Raw genomic sequence first — 26,967 nt, forward strand, 5'->3', positions numbered from 1 at the left:
CCCTGCTGAGGACCTGGGGGCCCTGATCCCACCCGTGGAGCCACCACCACGACCGCACAGTGCAGGACAGCCTCCCGCAAGCCACTTTATGCCTTTTAATGAGAATATTTCACTTGGACATACGTTTTTTTTCGTGTTACATTGCTCGGTGTGAATACAAAGAGGCCAGCAGATGCTAATACATATGACACACAGGCACACGCACACAAGAGTCCCAGCACCCCCTAAATGGTGGGGTGCACGGGAGGCCAACAGAGCTGTGAACGAAGGGACGAGGGTGGCGGTGGGGGAAAGCTGGCCCAGACCAGCACTGGAGAACATTGCTAGGCTGCATCGTCTACTGAGCGTGTTGTGGGCGGCAGGGGTGGCTGGAGGCTCGTCGTGGTGGTAAGGGGGATCTCCTAGCAGCCCTGGCTGGCTGGTGGACGTCTCCAAGCAGCATTTTGTTTGCTTTGGTGGAGAGACCGAGGTCCAAAGCCACTGCTGTATCCCCGTCAGATGCCGTGCTCCTGGTGGCCTGGCAGGTAGTGCTCCTGGTGCCACAGCGCTGGGAGACTGAGCCCAGTAAGCCCAGCAAGGGTTACTTGAGCTTAACTGGTTAGTGACACCAACATCAGCTCTCAGCAGACACTTCTCACCCCTCCTGATGCCACCTGCCCAGGAACGTGCTCCTCTGAAGCCTGGATTTTGGAAAGGCACCCCATGCTCCTTCCCCTACCTCCCCCCAGACGCGACATGCCTTTAGCCTCCTCTCTGCCGGCAGGTCCCAGCTCTGGTCCAAAGGAGCTGCTCCACACTGCGTGGTGCTGGGTGGACAATGGGACAACCAGCCAGCAGATCGGCAGGGCCAACCAAAGATGGAGAAAAACCCTCTGAAATCATGGGCCTGTGCTCTCTGAGAGTGCTTCAGGCTCCAACCGGGACTGGCAGAGAGCCCTTTTATACAGCAACACACACAAAAGCACAACAAAATCATTAAGTTTTTTCCAGCTGTGATGGCCAAGTCCGTGTTTAGATCAGAGCCCTTTCTGCACATGGGCTTGGCCACAATCTTCCAAGAGCAGGAACTTCGAAATCCCTACGTCCACGTTGAAGCTTGCAGTAAAGATCCTCCCAGGGTTAATTTGTCTGGACACAAGGGGGGCAAAAGGAGATGACATCTTCTGAGCTTCACTTCCAGCTGAGCCCTTAGGTTGGGGAAGATGTGCCCCAGTCACTGGCTGTCACGGTGCCAGGGGGATCCTAGGGCGAGGAATTGTCCTGCAGGTCGCCCTCAGCCCTGAGTCATCGTCCAGATACCAGCGCAAATTGCGGGATATTTTTTTTTCTTTTTAATATTTTAAAAAATAAATAGAAGAAGAAACAGAACTTTAAAATTTGTTCTTTAAATATTTCCAGCATTGCACGGACAGCACTTCAGTACTCTAGCCTGTTCGATCAGTGGTTTGTTTGTTCTGATTCCTGGTTAAAATGTGCTCCTCCCAGCCTGCTTTTTCTTCCTGTCCTTAAGAACACGGTGTATTCTTCTGTGATGTCAAAAAACAAGCCCCGCAGTGTTCATCAGACACCTTTCCAGCATGGACTGGGGCTCTGCTACTCCTCTTCAAACCTGAAATGCCCATAAGCTCACCAAAAGCCGTTAGCATCTCAATAGCTCTCTCTTTACTTAAAATAAAAACACAAACCAAACCAAGCCACACGCACACGCACACACACACAAATCCTCTTCCCAGAGCCTTTTTGATGGCAGCTGTTGGGTTCAGGCAAACGTCCTGCCGGAGTTTCTTTGCTCAGTCACTGCCTGAGAGCAGTGGTGTCCCCTGGAAATCTTTGAGGTTTAAGGTGGAGTCGGGTTGCAGGGTGGGGAAGGAGGACGGGGGGGGGGGGTCAGAGATAGTCATCCTCGCTCGAAGGGGAGGTGGGATTGGAGCCTTCGAGGTCAGAGTCCAGCGAACTCCCTGACGGCGTTCGGCTCATCTTCCACATCTGGGAGGCAAAGGTTCTCCCCCAGCTGCATGGGTACCCCACAGCCCTCAGCTGGCGAATTAGCCCCATGGCCACCTGCCAGTGGCTTCTTGCAGTTCACTTGCTACCCTTTGCACTCCTCTGTTTGCTCATGGCTGTTAGCATCTGGCTGATGTACGAGGTCAAAAGATCATCCATCTTGTAGCCCTGGTGAGGAGAGAGAAGATGTTACCTGCCTTTATAGCACAGCTTGGTCTCTGGCTCATGCCTCTTGAACACACTTGCTACAAGTCGTTAACTTATATATATGTTTCCAGGTATATTTTTCCCTTCTTTTTTTTTTTTCTTTTTCCTTCTTCCTTTTTCCACAGTTCTCCTTGAGTGATATGGCCCTGACACAAGGATCAAACACAATTTACAGTGCAAGTCTCTCCCAGGAGGCTGCTGAGGCTAAGGATGTGTGGAGCTTTGGAAGGGGAGTGGATTTTTCAAATGGCCAAAAATAATGTGAACGCCCCAAATTAATAACAGGACAGGACTTTTTATCCTACATGCTTTGAGTTTAAGATAGACTAAGCAGAAGTGTTTTGTTTTCTTTTTTTTTTTCCTTGTGGCTGTTAGTAGGTACAAGCTGGGCAAAGGATCTTGGTAAAAGGACACCCCCTGAGCCCACATCTGCTTTGATACGTTTTTCACTCCAGTGACATGGAGCAGTGTCCCATGTTCCTGGGTCGGCAATGCCCCAAGAACCTCAGGCTTGCCTGTAACTTGGAAGATGGACCTAATGAGAGCCCCAGTTGCTTGGGCAGAGCCATGGTGTGAGTGCTGCTTGTTTGCTTACTACAGGCTTGTCCAGTGCTACTGCCCTGGGGGCAGTGGCAGGGAAGTCTTGGATGAACTCTGTGCTGCCATAAAGCTCTCCATGGATGCATAGGAGGTGAGGCCTTACACACTTAACATATCCCCATACTTAATATCTAAATCATCCCTAGGAAAAGCTGTTCTGGAGATAGCAACCAGACAGTGCTGAAATCAAGGGGAAAAAATATAAAAATAAAAAAAGAAAAACACACATTGTTGGGTCTTCTATGAGACCACTTTCAGTCCAGAGAATCCCTGAGACATGGCTTATGGGAAGCAGTTTATTTTAGCCTGCCAAAGTCAGGATTTTTTCTAACTGTGCCCATCAATCTTTAACACTCCTTACCAGGGATGTCTCGCAGAGCAGCTTGCTTCCCCTCACCAGGTTGCCGATAGTTATATGGAAGTAGGTGTTGCCACTGCTCCAGTTGGAGATCTTGGTGAAGGGGTGAGTGATGAGAATATCCTGGTGGGAACACAAGACTCACACTCAACACGAGAGCCTCAACCTTTAACTTTCCTTCAAGCAGACCAAGGATGTCTGCTGAAATGAGAATATACCATGGCCTCACAGGAACAGCAGTGAAGTGCAAGACTGCGGATCCTCCATTCTCGTGGAGGACTGCTCTACTGGAAGGTCCATGTGGCTGGTGGAATAGCACAGCCTTTGGGATTAACCCTGTAAGGGGTTGGGGAGTTGGCTCAGGAGCACCTGGTGAAGACCTCAGTCTTGCTTACCTTGGTTTTGGGATCAATGAGGCTCACTCCATGCTTATTGATGGCAATTAGAAGGATTTCTGGATAATTTGGCTCTGTAGTTTGCTGTTGGAAATGAGATGAACTGGTTAGGGGAAGCGTCGTGCTAAATCAGGTGCTTTCCTATTTCCTCACCCAGTATCTTCTGCCAGCATTTGCATTTACATTTGGCAGCTAAATCACTCTGGGTGGAAAAATCACAGGATATTATTCAGATCCACTATGCCATCTAATGAACATGACAGAAATTAAGGTGCCTAAGTTCAAAGATATCATGAACGGTTTCAGCGTCATGTTTCCACACCATGCTTAATGTATGGTCCCTGAGTATGGGGGGTTGCAATAAGGTGCCCAGAGTTCTTGGACTTCATCACTACTGGCCTCCCCTGCCTGTGATGGGAACCTGGTGCCATGATGGGTGATCTGGATTGGGTTCACAGTGTGTGCAGGTGTGTGAAAATTACACGTTCCCCTTTCCCTTCACAAAACAGAGAATGGCTCTTGCCTCCTCAGCAGTACAGCTGCGAGGATAGACCTGAAGAGGACTGAGATACGTTGATGCTCTACAATGCCCCAGTATTGTAAAGAGACAGGGCAGCCATAAATGAGTATCTCAGCCCTTTACTGATGGAGAGACTTACATCCTTTCCCTGTCTTATCAGGGTTGTTCCACTCCAGGCACTGGGACAACCCTGCATACCTGGAACCCCTCCATGATACGGGACTTCTGATACTGTCTCAAAGCTGCCAGGGAACCCCCAGGCAGAGCAGGTACCTTCACTTCAAAGAATGCTGATCCAAATGTAGGCCACTTGAAGATAATCTTTAGGAAGGCAAGCTTGGCTTCTTCTCTCGTTTTGCCTGCGTGCTTATTGTAGTATGCCACGATGGACTGCAACAGAGAGGACAGCAGAGCTGGAGGGTTTGCATTACCTTGGACCAAAGATTTTTGCAGGTAAAGAAGCATCATGCTACAAAGACGGACTATCCTACCAGAAACCATAATTGCTTCACGGTAACTGGGCTTTCGCTGAGATTCATTAACAAACCACAGCATATGGTGAACCTGTGATCAGTTCTTCCTGCCTATTAGCTGTTCTCAGATGGCAAGTTTCTTGGGATGAGTAAATATTAATTGGGCCAAGAAAGTAGCTGGAGAAGTTTTCCAGGTGGAGACATCTATTCTAGTCTCTGCTCCAATGAACACTTCACAGAAGTGTTGGTGGGTCACTGGAGCAGAGCCTGGAACTAAAGTAGGTCCTTTCTTAGAAGCTGTACTGATGACTCCATTATAGGGATTATAAATTTTGATCTTTCAATTTTGGGAGCAGAAGGGACTGAGGGGACTTCGACACAGAGAAGCCAATAATTTGCTTGTTAGACACATGGCCAAGTTCAAGTCCCAGCAAACAGAAAGGACTTACAAGATTGTTTCTTGGCAGTGAGACATCTACATTACTTTATGGCCTAGACTTGTCCGTACCTGTGCCACAGCTCTCCTTGTGTAAAGCGGGGAGAATTGCCTTTCTGCTCAGCAGTCTGCCTTCAACAACAAAGCTTTACATGAGACCATCCCCTAGATGTGTCCATACAGCACTGCATCCACCACTACAGTCACAGCAACGTGCAGCACAAAGCCCACAACGTGTGTGTGTGTCTGAACACATGTACAATTCCTTCTCTTGGTGCTGTTGGAGAGATTGTGGCCCTTTTAAGGCTCAAGAGGGACCATGGGTCACTCCTTCTGGCAACCTGACTTCAGTGTTGAACATCAGACAAGTCACACGAGATGCTGGGTTTCCCCCCACCAAGCCTGACCTATGACTAAAGCTGCTGTTTTACCCGCTTCCAGTCATCTGGAGAGAGCTGCCGGACGAGGTCCTGAGGCACCAGCTCCTTCAGAAGCTTGGGGATGCTGGGGAAATAGGATTTGTCATCCTCAAACTTCACCCGGTAGATGAGAGCTGCCAACTGCAGGACCTCTTCCCGTGTACACTTGTGGTAGCCGCGCAGGTACTTTGGTAACTCCTGTATGTGGAAGAAAGCCATTCAGAAATAGAGGGGGTGACCTCAGACCTTCACCCTCTGGTGCTAAATCACATTTTTGGAGGTCTCCAGCTCCTGGATATGAGGCTCTGCCTTAGGAACACTCATAGTTGTTGTACCAAGTGTGGTGGACAGGCAGCTGCTCAGCTGAGACCACACTTGATGTCTAAAGATCCTCTCTGGCCTGAAACGTTCTCGTGTTACAGGGTGGTCCCTGTGGTAGGTATCAGATGTGTGAACCTACAGTCTTGTTCTCCCTCCCTCATTGCTGAAAATCCAACCCTTGTAATGGACAATTGGAATTGAATGGGTTTTTTTTCCTCCCTTTATTTTTCCTTTTCATTTTTTTTTCAATCTATTCCCCCATTACGAAAAGATGCTTGAAAATGTGTCAGGTAACTATCAAAGCATCAGAGGCTATGATAATATTAGGATAATTGCTTTATCCAGGCAAGAACACAGGGAACATCTGTGTATTTGCATACTTGTATGAAAAAGCTTTGGGACATGCACATGTCTCTTTCTTCCCAGATGAAACAAGTGCAGAAGAGCTGCAGCTTCTTGACTGGCTGCTGGGACCATCACAGCTCACGCCCAAGAATGAAGGAGCTGAAAACCTTCAGAATGCTTGTGAATTTGTACTCCCTGCTAAGGCTGAGTGCTACTGTGTCCCACTTCTTGCTACTTTCCCAAGAACATCTGGCCCAAATCTCAGCTGAGTTGGTTGCCTTACAGTGCATGAAGCCTGGTCCTTGCCATACAACCCAACTGTTCTTCATAGCTCTCTGTTGAAGGCAGGACTTTGTTCTGTTAAAAGTAAAACTTCATGCATCTGCACATACACAGTCTTTCCACCCTAATTCCTCCCAAAGTCTCTGCTGCTATCTCAGGTTCCCAGAGCACCTGGTAATAGTGGAAGATCGAATCTGCCATCGAATCCTTTCCAGGCGTTGTGTTGGTCCAGAGCTTTTTCATGAAGAACACTTGGTAGGTGAGGGAAGGCACTATACCTGTGCGAAGGAAGCAGGGAGCAGATCTGAGAGCAATGCTGAGAGCACCAGCCAGGTCATCTGTCAGGTTTTGCCCCCAGGGCTGGCACGGGCAGCACAACCACAGCAGCGTGGCCCATCTTTAAAAGGGCTGGAGGGCTCAAGGAGGGCTGTGCGTGACCCCAAAGGGAGAAAAGTCACTGTTACCATCTTTCGCTGGTCTTGCTTTCTTTATCCAGTCCGTCAGGTGTCTCACAAAGTCAAAGAAGAAATCGCCCTCGGGCACACTGATGACCTGGGGGCACAGCACATGGTTACAAAGGCTGAGGAAGCAGCGAGAGGCCACAGGCAGGGCTGGCTGTTGCCCCATCTCCTGCAGTTTTTGCTCACTGCTTTGTCTCAATTAGACTTCTCTGCTACAAACTGCTGATGCCAGAAAGCCATTGCCAACAACTCGCTCTAATTCCACCCATTAATTCTTATTGCACCTTCCTGTTTCCCTGGAGCAATTAATTTCCCTTCCTGATGACTATCTCTGTAGATTTCTTCCAGTTGCCCAAGGCAGCTCTAAGCTTGCACATTTTTCTTAATCCTTATAAACCAGCCAAAACCAGGACACCGTCTCAGCAACATGGGTCTTCTACCTCTTTCTCCTGATGGACCCTATCTCCTTTGCCCCAGATCAATGCAGCATCACAGGAACAGCTACCCAGAGGGGACCAGGCTGGCTCCATCTGGCAGTCCCCATGTGCTCTTTAACATTCAATTAATTCGCAATGCAGTGACCTTTTTGGGCAAAAAATGACAAAAATGACAACAAAGGCAAAAAAAGAGTGACTCTTGCCTCACTCTGGATCACACAGGGATTCGGTGGGCCACAATTAGTGTGAGATCCTGCACATAGGGTGGCACTGGCTGCATCACTCAGTCAGCAGGACACAGCAGGCTGCCACAGTGCTATCATCGGGCGTTAAAGCCACCTGCTCTCAACACAGGAGACCTTTGCCTGTTTGTGTTTTAAGCCCTTTGGGATGATTGCTGTGAAGCACCGAGTGTTTTGGCATTACCCCAGCCTCTGTGTGGGTCACTCACCTTGTCAGAGATTTTGACGAAGAGGCTGAAGCCTTCAGAAGATTTTAGGAGCAGCCTGTTGGAGATGTTCTGGCAGAAATCCTTGGCTTTTGTGCTGGACTCCACCTCAAATGCCTACAAAGAAAGGAAGATCATCACCACTGCTACCTCAAGATTAATTTCTGCTTCATGCTCTCTTCGAGGAGCTCTAGGCTCAGATATGTGAAAAGATGTAAGTGCCCACCACCAACGAAAGAAGTGATTTTATGGATTGTGGCTCTGGACATGTGAAAAGGAAATTTGCAGAAGTTCAGCCATGAACTTCTTATTGGGAACTTATTGGGAACTTAAACTTCTGCCAGTCCCATGCATGGCCACGTTTGCCTGAACCACCAGAACCCATGTTCCACATACCATGAGAGAATGGCCTGGAGCTCAGTGCCACTGCCCCTCAGTGCAAATGCGTGTTGTACCACAGGGACACTACTTGGCCAGCCCACCTGGGTGACTGCCATGGTCAAAGGGACCACAGACACGTGCCGAAGTCCCCTCTGCCTCCTTCTACTGGCTCTCACACAGATGCGTGTGTATAAAGCAGCTTATTACTAGTCACATAGAAAAAATACTCAGAGTGATAAGAAGTCCCAGGAGATCTGTAAAACCCCGTTACAGAAAAACATGGGCACACACACAGCTACTGGAGAAGAATACCCTTTTCCCTTCATGGGTGTGCACTGCTTTTCACATAAACTCCCTTGGAAATACAAGAATTTAGTTGTGCCCAAGGGCATGATGAAAGAGAGGAGCAGGCAAACCTCACTGGGAGACTAATCAGTAGCATGAGAGAGCAGTACCTGCAAGGACATGCCTATCTGCTCCAGCCTCAATTTATCTACATGCCTTATTAATGTCTAAGATGATTAATGAAAGGTTCCTGAGTGCAGATGTTATGATTTCTGCATCATCTCAGGTCAGAATGGGGAATAATTTTAGTTTCCTTCTTGCCAGCTCCCAGCCCAGTCCCTGGGACTGGTACCCAGCTGGGTATGGTTTGGTGGACTGAATCTGTCAGTTGAGGCTGCAAATAACTGATGGCCAAGGCCTGTGAACCACTGAGGGCGTGGATGGAGATGAACACATCCTGTTTCTCTCTTCCTGGGGTCAAAATTTGCAGTGAAGACTGACTCAGCACCCATGTCTGGAGAAGGTGAATTGCAGGAAATCAGACCCCTGAGCTCCAGTCTTCTATCCTGCCTCACCAAGGTAGATAAGGATGGATCTTTCTGATGCTGCTGTTTCAGACTCTTCTGGGAAGGCTGAATTTTTTCTGAATCAGAAACAACAGTAGCCTTTTCTGGGATTTTAATAAGAAAATTGACATCCATCCTGACAAAAATGAAGTTTCCTTCTATCCCATTTACCTCATCGGTGTCATCAGGAAAGTAAACCTTGTGGAAAATCTGGGTGGTTTTGTGTTGAATGGCTTCCACTTCTACGAGATGGGGAGGGTACTTTCTGGATCCATTCCTGCAAAACAGGGAGAGGCAAGTGCCATAGCATCAGCAACATCCTCCACCCAAAGTCCTTTTAGTTCAGTTTGGCTGAATGCAGAGAAAGGCTGTGAGCTTCCAGTGTCCCTCCAACTACTACCAAAACATCTCCTACTTGTAATTTCTAATGCATATTTGGATGCTGTGACATGGTCAGGACTAGGAGGTCTTTTGGTGCTGTACCTTAGGGCTTTCTGGAGTCTTTGGATGCAGTCTGCTGCCAACGGGTGATGTTTTCGGGACTGCAGAAACCTCTGGACATGGGGCAGGAGGATGTTACTTGGAGGGAAAAGGCCTGTACACAACCACAGCAGCTCCCAGCCTTTCTCTTCACTGTACCTAAACGAGGAGAGATCCAGGAGGAAAAAAGTTATGGCGTGGACACTGCTCTGTGCTTTGGCATGGGTGGGTGGTTCTCAGCTAGAGGGGAGGAGACATGCTTAGGCTCCAGATCTCCTTTGCCCAACAGAGGCTAGTGTCTTTGGGCCAAGCAAAACCAACGACTCTTACTTGATGTGGTTGTCCGTAAGCTGCTTCAGGGTCTGGCAGTAGATTTCATCCTTCAGAGGCTCAGCTTTCAAGGCACCTTCAAATATTTGGTCTGTCAGCTCATTGACTGAGCGGGTCCTTTTGGATGGGTAGTCACCCATGTACTTCAGCACTGGTGGGAGGCAGGAGTCAAGGATCAGCTAAGCGGGAGGTCTGGAGAAGCCCTTCTGTTGATGATGTGATAAAAGACATCCCACATTTGACTACAGAAGTGGCTGCAATTTGGTGGAGGGGGCACAGTGGTAAGGCTTTAAATTTCTTTAGGAGATGTCCAGCGAGCTCTCTCTCTTTTTCATGCATCATCTCAGGTCAGAAAGAACCACTTTGTGGTTGGGATGTAGGCCTAGGGAAGTTCTGTGACTACTGTGTTACCTGATCACACATAGTGATACCACTATAAAAGACCAGATTTTCAGCTGGTGTCATGAGGCAGAGCTCTGCAGACAGCACTGGAGCTGTGGTAACATAAACCAAATGATGACCTTCACCACTTCACCATATTGTACCTATTCTGCATGACAACAGGTCACAGTATTCTGAATAAATGTGTTTAACATGGAAAGGAGAATGATAAAATTGCAGATGTTCTCAATTTTTACCAGTCCTTTTAGTTCCTACTACTGCTGTTATTTGCTGCTAGGAGGAAAACTGTAGCAGCAGTAACTGTGCTGTAGCATCAGTACCGGGTTTATACCAACAGAACTGTTCGAACTAAAGTCTGTATCCTAGAGCAAAACCCTACCAAAACACAAAGGCGACTTCCACAGGTTAGATTTATATTTGTACTCAGCTTCTTTCTCCCATGCTGTCTTTATTCTGCCAGGAAAGTGATACTCAGGCATCAAGCCCTGTCCCTGAGGCCATGAGGACTAGTTTGTATCCATAATGATTAGGTCTACTCCCTTCTACAGCAGATGCATCCTGGAGAGTTGAAGCAAGCCAAAACAGAACTGTTGAGTTAACCGCTAAGCGATGTGTACCTGCAAGACTCAGTAACTTACTCCCTGGACCTTGCTTATGGAGAAGACACCCATCAGCTCTCAAGGATGCTCAAATACAGATTTCGGGATCAGATCCATCTCCAAGTCCATGACATGGTCCCAAAGCCCTTAAGAGGGACCAGAAACCTTTCTATGGGCTTTAGTTGGGTCTCTGAAGAAGCTGCTCAGCCCTTTGCCTGTCAGCCCTGTTGCCCAAGGGGTGCCCCAGGAAGTGGAAGGATATCAATGAAGGCCATGCAGGCTTCTTGGGACAGCTCCTCGCTCCCCAGGATCTTCTTCAGCAACGGCTGTTTGATGGGCTCACGGGTGTAACACCACAACTTGTCCTTCCCACGGCTCTTGGTGATCATGACCCTGCTCAGGGTGTGCTTGGGTGGTGGCCTGGTGGCAAAGGAAAAGCAAAAGGAAAGGTGGAGAGGTTACAGGGATAAAATGGACTGTGTGTAACCAGTGCTTCACCTGGAAGGCTGTTCACAACACCAGAATAAAGAACTCTTACACCAAGTGGCTATTCACAGTTTTACAGAGTATCTGTCTCCCGCTGTGTCCAAAGGTAGTCATTTTTCCTTTCCTAGGGCTCAGAAAAGTCCCTTTTGGACCCTACCCAAGCACCTTTTCTACTGAAATAAAAAAAAAAAAAAAAAAAAAAAGCTTCTAACCACAAGAGAAGGGGTGATGGCAATGGGTGGTGAGGGAGATGGGCAGCAACAATGAAAGAATATTGCCCAGTAGAACAAACCCACCAGGGTGAAGACATCTCACAGGACTTGGTCTGTCTCCATGGGCTGCCAACCCCTCTAAACAGGAGCGGGAGTTTTTTGATCAGTCTGGTAAGCTACATTCAGCAGTGGTGCATGCTTTGGAGCTGAGATGAAAATGTCCCCACGTAATTCACCTGCTGCCTACGTGGTCTCAGGCTGTGTAAGGGATCACTGGGAAGGAATACTAGACCACTAAGCACAGCCTCCCACAGATTCACAGATTCACAGATTTCTCTAGGTTGGAAGAGACCTCAAGATCATCGAGTCCAACCTCCGACCTAACACTAAGTACTCCACTAAACCATATCCCTAAGTTCTACATCTAAACGTCTTTTAAAGACCTCCAGGGATGGTGACTCCACCACCTCCCTGGGCAGCCCGTTCCAATGCTTAATAACCCTTTCGGTAAAGAAGTACTTCCTAACATCCAACCTAAAACTCCCCTGTCGCAACTTTAGCCCATTCCCCCTCGTCCTGTCACTAGGCACGTGGGAGAATAGACCAACCCCCACCTCTCTACAGCCTCCTTTCAGGTAACTGTAGAGAGCGATGAGGTCGCCCCTGAGCCTCCTCTTCTCCAGGCTGAACAAGCCCAGCTCCCTCAGCCGCTCCTCGTAAGACTTGTTCTCCAGACCCCTCACAAGCTTGGTCGCCCTTCTCTGGACTCGCTCGAGCACGTCCATGTCCTTCCTGTAGCGAGGGGCCCAAAACTGAACACAGTACTCGAGGTGCGGCCTCACCAGAGCCGAGTACAGGGGGACAATCACTTCCCTAGACCTGCTGGCCACACTGCTTCTTATACAAGCCAGGATGCTGTTGGCCTTCTTGGCCACCTGAGCACACTGCTGGCTCATATTCAGCCGACTATCCACCAATACTCCCAGGTCCTTCTCGGCCAGGCAGCTTTCCAGCCACTCATCTCCCAGCCTGTAGCGCTGCTTGGGGTTGTTGCGCCCCAGGTGCAGGACCCGGCACTTGGCCTTGTTGAACTTCATGCAGTTGACCTCACCCATCGCTCCAGCCTATCCAGATCCTCCTGCAGAGCCTTCCTGCCCTCGAGCAGATCGACACACGCACTTAGCTTGGTGTCATCTGCAAACTTACTGAGGGTGCACTGGACGCCCTCATCCAGATCATCAATAAAGATATTAAAGAGGACCGGCCCCAGTACCGAGCCCTGGGGGACTCCACTAGTGACCGGCCTCCAACCAGATTTGACTCCATTCACCACAACTCTCTGGGCCCGGCCATCCAGCCAGTTTCTAACCCAGCGAAGCGTACGCCAGTCCAAGCCCCGAGCAGCCAGTTTCTTGAGGAGAATGTTGTGGGGAACGGTGTCAAAAGCCTTACTGAGGTCAAGGTAAACCACATCCACAGCCTTTCCCTCATCCACCAAGCGCGTCACTTGGTCATAGAAGGAGATCAAAGATCTCCTGAAGATGGGTACTTCAGCTGTGACCGCTTTAGCCTTTTGAATGGGTCTGGTTTGGTTTTGTTGATGGAGTTTTCTTTTGTTAACCAGAGATTCTAAGCCTTGGAGATGGGGAGAAAAAATGGGTTGAGGCAGGATTGCATGGGGCAGCCTTTCTCTCTGTCAAGCCAAATGGCCTGGGGGGGAGCCAGCCCCAGAAAAGGGGCCCCTCAGCCCCCCCAGCCCTCCTCCTTGTCCACATGAGGGCATCTTCCAGGCCTCTCCCAACGCAGCCGCCTTTGGCCTCGCACGGGCCACTCCATCACAGAGCCTTGCTGAGGTCACAGTGGCCACCGCTGTCACGCCTTTGCCCCGGGCCCTATAAAAGAGGCCCCCTGCCGCTGGCCCGCCACTTGCTCAGCGACTCGGTCCTCTGAGAGCCAGCGTAAGCGGCAGGAGGAAGGCCAGAGAAAGGAGCAAGGCGAGCGGCAGCCCTCCTCGGTGTGAGGACCGCGAAGCGATCTGAGGAAGCACCGAGAAGATGGCAGCTAATGGGAGAAAGATGTCTCATGGGCAGAGGGACAGCACCTGCGGCACAAAAGACATCAGTGCCTGGGGGAAGCCTGCTGCCCGGCCCAGAGACGATTATTGGAGATATCACTGGCACCGCAGCGATGCGGGGAACAGGCCGGCCCCTCAGACATCCAGCAGCAGGGGGCCTGGGCCTAACCAGAGGTGCAGTGGTGGTGTGGAGCGAAGACGGGAGCGTGATGCGGAGAGCCGTGGGGAGCAGAGGCGTGCCCATCGGCCAGATCGCAGCGAGGGACCCAGCCGTGGCCGTAAAAGAGATGGCGGCGTGAAACCCACGAATGAATATCAAGTGGAGAGTGGCATGGGACCAGGCAATGGAACTGGGCGACCCCCTCGTTCGGCACCCTGGCCGGAGAACACAGCTGATGGGAGGCATCCCGTGTGGGCAGTCCCAGGCAAGGACTGGCTTGTCCTCCTGCCTGACACCGTGGAGCCCATGGAGGTGGATCCACAAGAAGAGGCGGAGGAACCCATGGAAGTGGATCCACCTCGGCCACATCAGACCTGGGACTACCCCGGCAGCTCTCTGCTGCGTGCCATGAGAGAACACCGGTAGCTACGCAGCAGGGCCCGGCGAGCTCCCTACTCCTCGTCGCGCAGGCTCCATCCCAGGCATTAGCTTGGAGCCACCAAACACCTGGCAATAAAGAACTCTTGCTGATATTCAGGGCTTGTGTGCGTGTTTCTTTCCCACCCGCCAGCCCTTGTGCGAGAGGTGTCAGCCCCTCTGCACAGAGCCTCGAGGAAGAGCACAAGAGAGGACCCAGCTCCCTTCGGGCTGCTGCGCTGGGCTGACAGGAGGAGTCCCCAGGGGCCACCATGCGCCTTTAACATTTGTGAAAATAAACTGAGGGGTGAAAATAGTAGTGTGGAAGCGATTAGAGGTGGCTAATTTCTTATATTAGGAGTGAGTTTCTATACCTGAGTAATTGGTAACGACAGACACGGAGAAGGCTGAGGTACTCAGCAACTTCTTTGCCTCCGTCTGCACTGGTAGATGGGCTTCCCAAGTCTTTCATTTCCCTGAACCTGTAGGTGGAGGCTGGGGGAGCAAAGTCCCACCCACGGTAAGTGAAGAGCAGGTTCGAGACCACCTGCTGAATGTAAACAGGTCCAGGTCTATGGGACCTGATGACATGAATCCCAGGGTCCTGAGGGAACTGGCTGATGGGGTTGCCAAGCCGCTCTCCATCACAGTTGAAAAGTCCTGGCAGTCGGGTGATGTCACTGGTGAGTGGAAAAATGGAAACGTCATGCCCTTACTCTTCAACAATTAAAACAAAGAATTGAACAAAGAGTGCTACTCTTCACCAATTAAAACAATTAGGAGACATTTCTTCTCAGAAAGAGCGGTCAGGCATTGGGACGCGTTGCCCAGGGAGGTGGTGGAGTCCCTGTCCCTGGGGGTGTTCAAGGCAAGGTTGGACGTGGTGCTTGGGGACGTGGTTTCGTGGGTGACATTGTTCGTAGGGGGATGGTTGGACCAGGTGATCTTGGAGGGCTTTTCCAACCTTAATTTTCCTATGATTCTATTATTCTGTGATCTTTTGGAAAGTCAAATGCAAATAAGACAGGGCCAAGCAATTTCCACAGGAAGGCTCTTCAGCTTTCTGTCTTCTCAAAGAAAATAATAAGTACCAAATTAGGTCCTTAAATTTATTCTGAACACAGTATTTGCTCTAGAAAGCAAATCGTGTTTGCGAGATGGTACATCTTCTGGGGAAATACTATCTCTGGGACTGAAAATACGACCAGATAATACTGGTGGGTGTGGGTGGAGGGAGGACAGACTGGGCATTGGTTTCTGTTTTCACAGACCCAGGAACAGGCTTGAGAGCATGTGTTACACAGTGTATTACAGCTGCCAAATGCTGCACTGCCACGTTTCACAGCATCCATGTACAGCTCTTTACTGATCACCAGCCTTCACATCGACAAGTGAGCAGCTCTGTGATGTTGATGGCCTCAGCGAGTCAGATTTAGAAGCTTACTCCTGAACACCTTGTTAACCACAAAACCAGCCCTCCTTTGCAGCAGCAATGTAGCAGGCAGTGCAACAGGCTAGCTTGTACCACAGCTGTGGCATCAGTACGTGTTGTTTTTGGAGAAACCTGCTGGTTTCTAACTTTTTCTTCCCTCCTTCTTTGCTTTTCCAGCTGACTTTGGCTTCTGTGCCCAGATCACTCCCGAACAGAGCAAGCGCAGCACCATGGTGGGGACCCCGTACTGGATGGCGCCTGAAGTGGTGACACGAAAAGCCTACGGGCCCAAAGTGGACATCTGGTCACTGGGGATAATGGCCATCGAGATGATCGAAGGAGAACCCCCCTACCTCAATGAAAACCCCCTGAGAGTAAGCGAGTGCCTTTTTTTTGCCCTCAGGCCTTCGCTGAGCCTGCTGGTTAACCTAGGCTCTGGAGGAGGCAGGTGAACCTCCGCTGTGGTTTCATCACATGCAGCTACACGTCTCCTTAGATGCTGTAGTGAGAAGATTGTGGTCATTTAAGTTAGAAGCCATGGCTGGTTCTGGGTGGCAGAGGGCACAGGCTCTTCCTGTTGCAGACCTTCAGGTAGGGTCTGAGTTAATCCTGTGGTGCATCCATAATTCCCCCCCTTCTGGAGAGGCCGATAGGGGCACCTTCTGGCCCCAGAGTGCCTGGCTTCTTAAATCCTTGTGAGTGGGGAAGAGAGCTGTCCTTGAATTCAAAGAATACCACATTACTCTTTTATAAACAGGCCTTTTTCTTGCTGGTGCATTGTTCTTCTTTGCATGCTCCCAGTAAAGCTCCAGGTTTAACAAGCCTTTAGTCAGGCTTTGCCCCGCTGGTGTCTTTCCCGTCGTATTCTTTAATGAAGGGGGAAATTCTGTCTGTTTGTAGGAATGCGGCTGTTCTTGGTGTAAGCCAGTTTTATGGCTTTTTTTCTAAGCTAAACAGGACGAAGGGATCTAGAACAGTTCTGTTTAACTTGTTTCCACCTCTTTGACTGGAGGTGATTTTGGGAGAGAAGCGCAGCAGTGAAGAAATGCGAAAGGAAAAAGTTGGTGTGGAGTTAAATGAGGATGGCTAAGCAACGGGGTGCTTTGCTCTCATTTAACTTAACTTGTTGCAGTTCCCAGGCTATCAGACCTCTACCTTGAGATGTGATGAGCAGTGAGCTCAGAAGGCCTCTGCCAGATGTCTGTTTCCTTTTAAAAGGCATCTAGCGATTTTCTTTTAATAGTAAAATTTTGCAGTGGATGAATTCTGAATTTCCTGATTCTTAGAGAATTCTTCATTCCCAAGAAGCAGCAAAACGACTCCACTTGTTTCTGTAGGGTGTTAAGTGCTGCTTGAGAACCTACTGGCCATCTTTTGTAAAGGACCAACTGCATCTTTAGAGTATTGACTTTTTAGGCCTTGTGCATTTGGGCAAAGTATCGAGAGAAGAAAGCCTCCTGTTTCTTCAGGGGTACCTTCCCATGAGGATATAGTTATTGCAGGAGTCGAGCACCGGCAGAGCTGTGCCAGCCAACTTCCCTCTGTAAACACAGTCTGGACTGCTGGTTTTGTCCTCTTAATCCCTTGAGAGGGCTGCAGGATCCAAACCCAGATTACGAGGGTAAAGCAATAAAGGATTGGATCCCATCCACATAAAAATAGGGCTGGCAGCTCTTCTCTTTGCTGAAACTTAAGCATTTATTAGTCACCCTGATAAGGGTTTGTTTTGGTTTTGTTTTTCCCCATTGAACTGTGGGGAGGGAGAGGAAAAATGGGTGCCTCTGTAAACCGCAGCTGGAGTCTGACCTTCGTAACCTCCTGTTTCTTTGGTGCTTGCTTTGCTTTAGGCCCTGTATCTCATTGCTACTAACGGGACTCCGGAACTGCAGAATCCAGAAAAGCTTTCACCCATATTCCGAGACTTCCTAAATCGCTGTCTTGAAATGGACGTGGAAAAAAGAGGTTCTGCAAAAGAGCTGCTCCAGGTAAGTGCTGGGGAACGGGACGGAATTAAGCATTCTAGAGTGAGAATAGGCATGTGGAGAAATGTCATTTGGGGTCTTAAATACTGCATCATCTGAAGTCACAAGCACAGCAGAGATAATTTACCATGAAGAAACGAACAAAAAAAACCAAAACCAACCAACCAAAAAACCCCAAATCCCTAACGAAGCGTTAACAGAGTACTTTCCTTTTTGTGCTGTACTTGCTACTGGCAGCATCTGTGCAGCGTGTTCTGTAACCAACCTCAAATAATTGCCGTGCCCCGAGCCTGCCAACTGCTGAGCCCCTTAATTCCCGTGGCTTCTTCACGCAGCTCACCCTAACATCTGGCTGTGGTGTTGCGGTCTGGCCATGCCTGTTCCCATTTGGATAACAGGAGGGCTTCCAGCTATCGAATGCTCTGGTTGTCTCCCTTCTGGGGGAGAGTTCCCAAAGCTTTCTGGAAGGGACACGTCTTGCATTAACTGCAGCAGTTTGGCGTTAACACATTTTGCCAGATACAGCTCTTCCTGCAGAGGTGATGGAACCAAGCTTGTGAGAAATCCTCAGTTATTTCACTGAAAACCTGGTGTCTTTGTCTGGACTCGTGGTGAAAGTGAAGGACGAAGCTGCCAGGCTTTTTACCAACACAGATGAGGAGTGTTCATGTGTTTCCTTTTGTCAGACCTCCCACGGGGGTGGAAAATGTGCTTCATCCCTTTGTAAAATAAATCTGTGATGATGGGGCCCTCAGACGTCAACTGTGAGACAGTTGTCTCTTTTTTGGTGTTCCTTTCTTTCCTTTAGTTTGTCTACTGGGTTCAGCTTTGGGAGTGCTGCTGCCTTTCTGAGACACTAATGAAGCATTAATCACCGGCAGAAAGAATGGCAGTAGATGAAAGCTGACTTTTTCTCCTGGACTTGCCAGCTCCAGAGTATCAGACAGTAGCAGGGTTGTGTTCCTTGGGGCAGGAGAACATTGGGACTGCAGCATTTCTGCCTGCCTTTACCTTTTAGCCTCGGATTTTTCCACCTCTGAAGTGTGTTCAGATTGGGTGGTTGATCCCTTCTGGTGCTCAGAAGTCCTGGGGGACTTAATTATTTTGGGTTTTCTGAACAGCTTGTGGGCTTCATGCCTCCACTCGTCTGATTAGCTGTTTTGTGTCAGTCTCTGTCCCCCACTAGACTTTCTCTGCGAGGCTGGAGTATTGCAAGCTTTCCACTTAACCCTGAACACAGGGAAAACTCCTTCCTCTGTTCCAGATGTTATGTTTTAAGCCTTGCCCCCGAAACAAACACCACATGTGCTGCAAGAAGCACTTTGTGACACCACCTACTGCTTGTTGCGTGCTCGATAATCAATATTGTTTAACAGAACAGAGCACCTGGTATAGGAGATGGCCTGACTGGTCCTGTTGTGAATTCCCTGCTGTGCTCCTCAGTCCCAGCTGTTCTGAAAATTTCTAATAGCTTTAGAAGGCCAAGGCAATGTTTTCAGCAGATCTGTGGTGACAGGAAAGGAAGAATGGAGAGATGATTGCTTCAGGAAGCCCTGTGCAATGTTTTGGAACTGCACAGGTTGCTTTTACTTACACCTCCCTTCCACAAAGAATTTCCCTGCAGATTTTGCATAAATTTATTTCCTGGGAGAACTTGCTTAGTCTTGAGAGTGTATAAACATTGGAGAAATTAGGATGTGTTGGGTGCAAAGATCTTTATCAGTTCAGGTGAGGCCCAAAAGTCACGGTGAACTTTCTTGCTCATCGTGCCTTTTTTGTTTCGCCTGCTTGGAGGTTGTTGGAGTTCATACAGGTCTAGGTCCTGATATTTTGTGTAAACACCAGGCTTTTGGGACATGTTCTGAGAAATGTAACCTTTTTTTTTCCTTTTTCCTCTTCCTAGCACCAGTTCCTGAAAATTGCAAAGCCTCTTTCTAGTCTCACTCCTCTGATTCTTGCTGCTAAAGAAGCAGCAAAGAACAACCATTAAAGCGGGGGAGCCAGCACAGCCGTCGTGTCAAGCCTTTTAGATGTTCCCTACAGAAACCGAATTACCTGTCCCTGTCCCCTCCCGCTCCTCCTTCACAGGGGTGTTCTTAAAACTTTGATCTGCCTTGAAGGGTAGCAGATGTATCGTTTGCTGAATGTGGGAGGGCACGCAACAGGTACGCTGCTGATCTTGCGTAGTGAACTGTCTTTCCATCCTCCTTGATGGGCACGGTAGGGGAAGGGTATATTTTATGGCTGGGAAGATCTTCTGAGAACATCTGAACCTGACCTACCCGTAGCAAAGCCAGTTTGTTTTCGTATTTCTTACTGTGTTTATTTTTAAAGATAATGTGGAGCCTTTAGACCATGTTTATCTTAATAAAGTAAATCTTCTGCTGGCTGGACTCCTCCTGCTTTTGCCTAGCTGCTCTTCCAGCACTGAGGCTGCTCTCTGCTGTGGATGACTTGAGGAGGGAAGGAAGCAGGCAGCAGCAATCGGAACAGCTAAAACAACTGGAAGGGGAACGAGGGCAGGACCATGCAGCCCTCCTGCAGCACCGCTGGATGCTTCGGGGGAGCAAGGAGAAAGCCTGTGTGTGCTTCTTGCAGCTGTTGGACAACGCGTGATCTTTTTGCCAAATTGTGTGAATCAAGGTCCTTCCCCGCACACTTTCGTTTCAACTCAAGTAATTAAACAGCTTTCAAAGAGTTCTGATATTCTAGAAAAATCACAGGAAAAATCAACTGGGATTTCTTTTAGGGTTATTTTATTAGTGCTGTCAGGCTTCGTGGAGACCTGCCCTGTAAGAGAAAGCAAACAGAACAATTGCTCTTAGGAAGATAAGATCTGCCTGCAAGATGATGGTGAAAACTCTTGCTTCTTAGACCAAGGCCAACAGAAAACAAACTGATCATGGACAGTGTTTCCTTGGAAGCATAGGGGCATTCATTTTATTTTTTTTTTGAAATGAGCGAGTGAACTGATATCTTTATGCTACTGACTCCTTTGGTTGCTAATGATATGTAAAACAACAGCGATCCTGGAACTACTAGAGAGATCGGGTGTAAACACTGGCATTATGTTGAACTGTATCCTGATTTTTAATAAAAGGACTGCTGCATTTCTTAACTCGGGGCTGAGGGAGGGTTGGAGAATTCACTGTCACCAGACAATTCTGTCGGATGGGATGGGTTTTCATGTTATCGTCACTGGGCGCTTACAAGCGATGCATTAAGTGATACAAGCTTCTGTAGTCCTGTGGGATAGCGAGTGGCTCTGAAGAGGAGTAACTGCACACAGAGGGAACGGATAAAAGATCTTGCTTTCTCTGTACGTATCGCTTTGGTCATTTCCAGGGTGAGTTTAATCCAGTTCTCCTCTCCCCAAAGCACTTGTGTTGCACAGAAACTCATTCCTGCTTCTTGCTGAGACCTGCTGCTGGATCAGTCCTTTCCTCCCTGCCCTGGGCTTGTGATTGAAATATATGCATATATTTTTCCCCATTCACTCTGCGATACGTGACAGCCCTTGCACTGGTTTTACAGGCGTAGATAAAGCCTGTAAGGTCCCTTGCTTTTTTGGTGTCTTCTCCCATCCTTCAGGCTACAGGGTGGCCACTGTCTGACGTGAGTCTGTAATGTCTGAAGCCCATTGCCAAATCTTCTGCCTTCCTCCCCTTGTATACATTCTTCATCTTCATGTAATATGGAGAGTTTCCCCTCGCAAGATGAATTCCTTGGGCAGAGCAGCAAAGCTGCCAGCCCTGGGGGGGACCTGATCTCTTGATGAGCTCCTCTGCTTGGGGCTGGGGTGGAGATCGGGAAAGGGAAGGCCACTACCCTCGGATAATTCTCTTTGGTGAGGAGTTTGCTTTTATTTTCTGTGCAAGTCTCAAATGCCACGCGTGGGGTAGATGGGAAGGAATGATGGGCTAGATCTCACTAGGTCTAAAATCTAATGTTGCTCTGGTCTTATTGACCCATCAATTGACATTTTTTGACAGCACAGGATTAAACCTGATCCATGAATGTACTGAGTGTTGCTGACTTCCATTCGCCTTCCCTTCCCACTCCATCCTTGACACCCCTTTGAGGTGAGAGTGGTAATGCAGATGTGCCCTACCTGCGAGCAAATCCGTGAGCTTATTTTTCTGCAGGAGGAAAAATGGTAAAAAGGGTGACTTGTATTTAAGTTACTCTGCTGGATTCTCTGTTGCCTATTGGAAAGGAATCTGCAGGAGTGACTGTTTCTCCCCATTCTTAAGCCCGTGATGTGCTTCTGTCTCATTGACTTCGACTGTGGATTGGTCCTTACTGGTTTGGTAAGGACTGAGAGCTATGCACTGGGAAGCTGTAAGACAGCGGCTGTAGACATGTCATCTTCTCCTGTTTTTATTTTACCAACCTGTGATGCGAAAGAGTTTGACTTGCTACTTTGTACCTAGCCCCAATTCCAAGTTAACAGACGCATCGTGTTTTCATGGTCTCAGAAATCTTAAATAAAAAGATAAATAAAAGAATGTAGTTAGTTTAGGAGAATGAGATACATTTTTTTTTGTCCAGAGATGGATCCTTTTCTCTACTCTTAGGTTCATCTGGGCATCGCTCAGCTTCAGCACTGGTGGCAGCTGCTGCATAGCCTTTTACAGCACTTTCTGGTCACTACAGAGAGCTGTTAGCACAAGTGTCTGACTTAATAATTCTTATTTTTTTTTCTGAGAACATCCTTACTGCTGGGATTTGAACGCAACTTCCAAGAGAAGAGAACTGATTTGGTAGCATTTTAAAATATATTTTAATATACCTACAGTATGAACTAATTCTACTGAGTCTGAACCATTTTTAATCACAGCCCTTATTTATTTGATTATTAGATTCTCTCTTCTATATGAGAACATGAAATATTCAGTTTGACTATCCATCCTGAAAACCTGCTTTGTTTTTATGGGATCCTCAGCAACCCCATCAGGTTAGGTGCCGAAATGGCACAACGTGCTACAGCTCCCAGAGCTCCTGGTGGTGGCGGAAGGTAAAACTCATCTCTTTTTTTTCCAAAGCACTGAAGAATATCGTATTTAAGAAGCAGCTGGTGCATTTCAAGCTTCCTATATTTAAAGAGCTGATATTGAGCTGGATTACTGCAGCCCTAGGTTTTCTTTAAACAAATGATTGATTTAAGTTCAGTGGGGCCAAGAGTTTGGGTGAGAGGGGCTGGCTGAGCTGAGATCGCTTCTGAGCTGAGATCTCTGTTAGTATCCGAACGTGTCTGTCTCAAGGTATCACGGGTTGGTATCACCAGATGATATTTACCATGCAAGGATGGGCTGAAGTGGCCTGTAGGCTGCTGGTACTTCAAGTTTGCTGAGCTCAGCTGGCAGTGAAAGGTCCAGCCCAAAGTCCAAGAAGAATGGTACGTATCTGAACGCCTTTCTTAATTATGAGCTTACAGATTCCCCAGCATCTTTCATATGGAAGCTGTCAAAGGTGAAGGCTGAGTCTGTTTGTCTCCCTAGCATAAAATACGGAGACTTTTCAGTGGCTTATTTTGATAGTAATAGAGAACATGTGGATGTATTTTGGGGTTGTAAACACACTGGATTGAGCATATAGATAATGTCCTAGGGCGGATCTCATGGTTTGCTGCTAATGACAGCTCTCAGCATCAAGGCTGGGGTCTTGGAGAAGCAGGGAGCTGCCGGTGGTGGCAGAACAGCGATGCCGGCAGGGGCTGGACGGAAACTTGCAGCCGAAATGGATGCCCCCAGGGAAGGGGTGGGAAGGCAACAGAAGATGGTGTTGGTCTGAGGAAGAGGATGGTTGCAGGTGTAGGTGGAAGCAAAAGGTAAAAGCTCAGTTTCCCAACTGCTGAGGGAATTTGGAGGATGCTGGAGCAGCCTACGGTGGATTGAGGCATCCTGTTTGGGAGCAGGAAGGAGCGGGGGGCTCCTGTGCAATGAAGGGGTGCTCAGAGTGAGGACTGAGCCTTATGTCTTTGAGCAACAACTCGTGCTAAGTGAGCTGGAGCTAATCTGACCTGCTGCCAGGTGTCTGTGTGTCTTGTCCTGCTGGGAAATAAGGGCCTTTGCCATTTTAAAATCAGCTGGAAAACGTGTTTCTCTTTCTTTGTACTGCCTTGGTGTAACTCTCCGGTAGTGCCCGGTTTGTTAGGGTCAGCTCAGCCATTTAGAAAGCAAAGCTGAAACCTTAAATAAAACCTGAATGAATGACCTGCTTCTCCTCCCCTTTGTTTCAATGACGCTTGCAGAAATGAATTGGGGGGTGCTTGAAGGAGTTGTGTTTCTCTGATCTGTTTTAATTAGATCTTACTTGATAGAGCAAAGTGACTTTACACTGAAAGCTGATGCAGAAAGTGTGATTTCTACTGCTTATTTTCACCTGTTTGGAAGTCATTAATGCTCTGAGAAACACCAGTGTGGAAGCAGGATGTAGAGCCCAGCTTGAGGAGGAAGAGGAGGAGGCAGATGATGAAATGGACCCTCCTGGCTGCTTGCTGTCTCCCCAGGTAGAGCTTGGTGTCTGCGGCTCCAGGTGCAGAGGAGGAAACGGGGGAGGATTTGGGATCGGTCCCTAAAGCTGCCCTCCCCAGCATCACTTTTACATGTGGGGTCAGTAGGGTGAGGCTGATGACAAGAGCAGGAGTTTATCACCTACATAATTGTGCAAGTGCCTCGTCCCAGCTTGGATTAAGGAATATTAAGGGGAGGACACATGTGCCCCCACAAGCCCCCTGCTGTAGGATTTTATCCGCTTGTGGCTGTAGGGCAGAGCTGGGTGCTGGAAGTCCAAGAAACCAAGCCTAACGTGAAGAGGACTTTCCCAGCTCAGCCTCCTGGCACTGGGAGCCCTGCCGAGCTCTCACAAGCCATTTGGGTGCTGAGCCCCACGTCGGAGGGGGAAGAAAAAGGGAACGTCTGGAAGGGGGAGCTGGCAAACTAGTTGGTGGTGGCACTGCTGCGATGTGCATCCCATGTCCATGTCCTTGTCCCATGAGAGCCCGGCAGCCAAACTGTGTCATCCTGCATCCTGCTGCTCCCCTCGTGAAACTTCACAAAGCCGGGCACCAGGCAGACCGGAGGGCCTGGTAACGTACCCCAAAAGTGCCTGAAAAAGTGGTAACGGGGCTGGTGGCTCTGCCAGTATTTCCCTCAACACCATTACTTGAGTGTTTTTATTTTATTTTATTTTATTTTATTTTATTTTATTTTATTTTATTTTATTTTTAGTCCCATGGCAAAGGAGAGGAGCTTCTGCAGAGGTCCTGGTTGAAACCTCGTGGCTGCAAAATGCTTCCCAACCCCAGTCCTCTCATCCCACTGCTGCCTTTTTTTTCCACCTGCACGGGAGGGAAATGTACCTGTGGTTATCTCAGAGGGGTGTCCCAAGGCTAAATATGCACTGGGACACACAAAACCTGCCCTGGATCTTTAAACTTTTACTTTTTCATACCTAAATTTAGCGTTTTCACTGGTGGGAACAGTTCTGCAGGGTCTTATTATTTGGGAGCGAAGTGGGGGGAATGAGCAGGAGCAGAGGCAATACGCTGGTAGGTACAAGAGAGGAAGAGAGGGTTATTATCGCATGCTTCAGGGAAAACTGCTGCACTTTATATAAGTGATGTTTTTCCTGCATCCCTGATTTTTATTGCCCAGAAGGGTCCCAAGTTTTGGTCCCGAGGCTCATCTTTTGGGAGAATTTAGAGCTTGAACTCCGTGAGCTTGCCGGGCTTAACCTGGCTGCTCCCCTCCAATTCCTGGGGCTGTGCTGCCCTCAAACAGATCAAAGATCTCCTGAAGATGGGTACTTCAGCTGTGACCGCTTTAGCCTTTTGAATGGGTCTGGTTTGGTTTTGTTGATGGAGTTTTCTTTTGTTAACCAGAGATTCTAAGCCTTGGAGATGGGGAGAAAAAATGGGTTGAGGCAGGATTGCATGGGGCAGCCTTTCTCTCTGTCAAGCCAAATGGCCTGGGGGGGAGCCAGCCCCAGAAAAGGGGCCCCTCAGCCCCCCCAGCCCTCCTCCTTGTCCACATGAGGGCATCTTCCAGGCCTCTCCCAACGCAGCCGCCTTTGGCCTCGCACGGGCCACTCCATCACAGAGCCTTGCTGAGGTCACAGTGGCCACCGCTGTCACGCCTTTGCCCCGGGCCCTATAAAAGAGGCCCCCTGCCGCTGGCCCGCCACTTGCTCAGCGACTCGGTCCTCTGAGAGCCAGCGTAAGCGGCAGGAGGAAGGCCAGAGAAAGGAGCAAGGCGAGCGGCAGCCCTCCTCGGTGTGAGGACCGCGAAGCGATCTGAGGAAGCACCGAGAAGATGGCAGCTAATGGGAGAAAGATGTCTCATGGGCAGAGGGACAGCACCTGCGGCACAAAAGACATCAGTGCCTGGGGGAAGTCTGCTGCCCGGCCCAGAGACGATTATTGGAGATATCACTGGCACCGCAGCGATGCGGGGAACAGGCCGGCCCCTCAGACATCCAGCAGCAGGGGGCCTGGGCCTAACCAGAGGTGCAGTGGTGGTGTGGAGCGAAGACGGGAGCGTGATGCGGAGAGCCGTGGGGAGCAGAGGCGTGCCCATCGGCCAGATCGCAGCGAGGGACCCAGCCGTGGCCGTAAAAGAGATGGCGGCGTGAAACCCACGAATGAATATCAAGTGGAGAGTGGCATGGGACCAGGCAATGGAACTGGGCGACCCCCTCGTTCGGCACCCTGGCCGGAGAACACAGCTGATGGGAGGCATCCCGTGTGGGCAGTCCCAGGCAAGGACTGGCTTGTCCTCCTGCCTGACACCGTGGAGCCCATGGAGGTGGATCCACAAGAAGAGGCGGAGGAACCCATGGAAGTGGATCCACCTCGGCCACATCAGACCTGGGACTACCCCGGCAGCTCTCTGCTGCGTGCCATGAGAGAACACCGGTAGCTACGCAGCAGGGCCCGGCGAGCTCCCTACTCCTCGTCGCGCAGGCTCCATCCCAGGCATTAGCTTGGAGCCACCAAACACCTGGCAATAAAGAACTCTTGCTGATATTCAGGGCTTGTGTGCGTGTTTCTTTCCCACCCGCCAGCCCTTGTGCGAGAGGTGTCAGCCCCTCTGCACAGAGCCTCGAGGAAGAGCACAAGAGAGGACCCAGCTCCCTTCGGGCTGCTGCGCTGGGCTGACAGGAGGAGTCCCCAGGGGCCACCATGCGCCTTTAACATTTGTGAAAATAAACTGAGGGGTGAAAATAGTAGTGTGGAAGCGATTAGAGGTGGCTAATTTCTTATATTAGGAGTGAGTTTCTATACCTGAGTAATTGGTAACGACAGACACGGAGAAGGCTGAGGTACTCAGCAACTTCTTTGCCTCCGTCTGCACTGGTAGATGGGCTTCCCAAGTCTTTCATTTCCCTGAACCTGTAGGTGGAGGCTGGGGGAGCAAAGTCCCACCCACGGTAAGTGAAGAGCAGGTTCGAGA

At 49.3% G+C, this 26,967-nt stretch overlaps 1 protein-coding gene across 2 annotated transcripts; it reads right to left on the minus strand.

The window, feature by feature from the left end:
- Positions 1 to 81: 81 nt before the first annotated feature.
- LOC136789652 (unconventional myosin-VIIa-like) lies at positions 82 to 12,043 on the minus strand. Of its 2 annotated transcripts, none has more exons than XM_066989991.1 (13): positions 11,288 to 12,043; positions 11,012 to 11,169; positions 9,749 to 9,902; positions 9,422 to 9,577; positions 9,110 to 9,215; positions 7,710 to 7,823; positions 6,825 to 6,912; positions 6,532 to 6,638; positions 5,425 to 5,610; positions 4,358 to 4,474; positions 3,565 to 3,648; positions 3,173 to 3,292; positions 82 to 2,172 (listed from the first exon to the last, which is right to left on the minus strand). In XM_066989991.1, exons 1-13 carry the CDS (start codon positions 11,347 to 11,349, stop codon positions 2,083 to 2,085), a joined length of 1,542 nt encoding a protein of 513 aa, XP_066846092.1. In that variant the 5' UTR covers positions 11,350 to 12,043; the 3' UTR covers positions 82 to 2,082. The 2 variants fall into 2 exon arrangements, with proteins under 2 accessions (XP_066846092.1, XP_066846093.1); XM_066989992.1 differs by having other exon boundaries at positions 11,532 to 12,042.
- Between the last annotated feature and the right edge of the window lie 14,924 nt (positions 12,044 to 26,967).

This window comes from Anser cygnoides, chromosome 1, assembly GCF_040182565.1.
Source record: "Anser cygnoides isolate HZ-2024a breed goose chromosome 1, Taihu_goose_T2T_genome, whole genome shotgun sequence".
NCBI classification, from domain to species: Eukaryota; Metazoa; Chordata; class Aves; order Anseriformes; family Anatidae; genus Anser; species Anser cygnoides.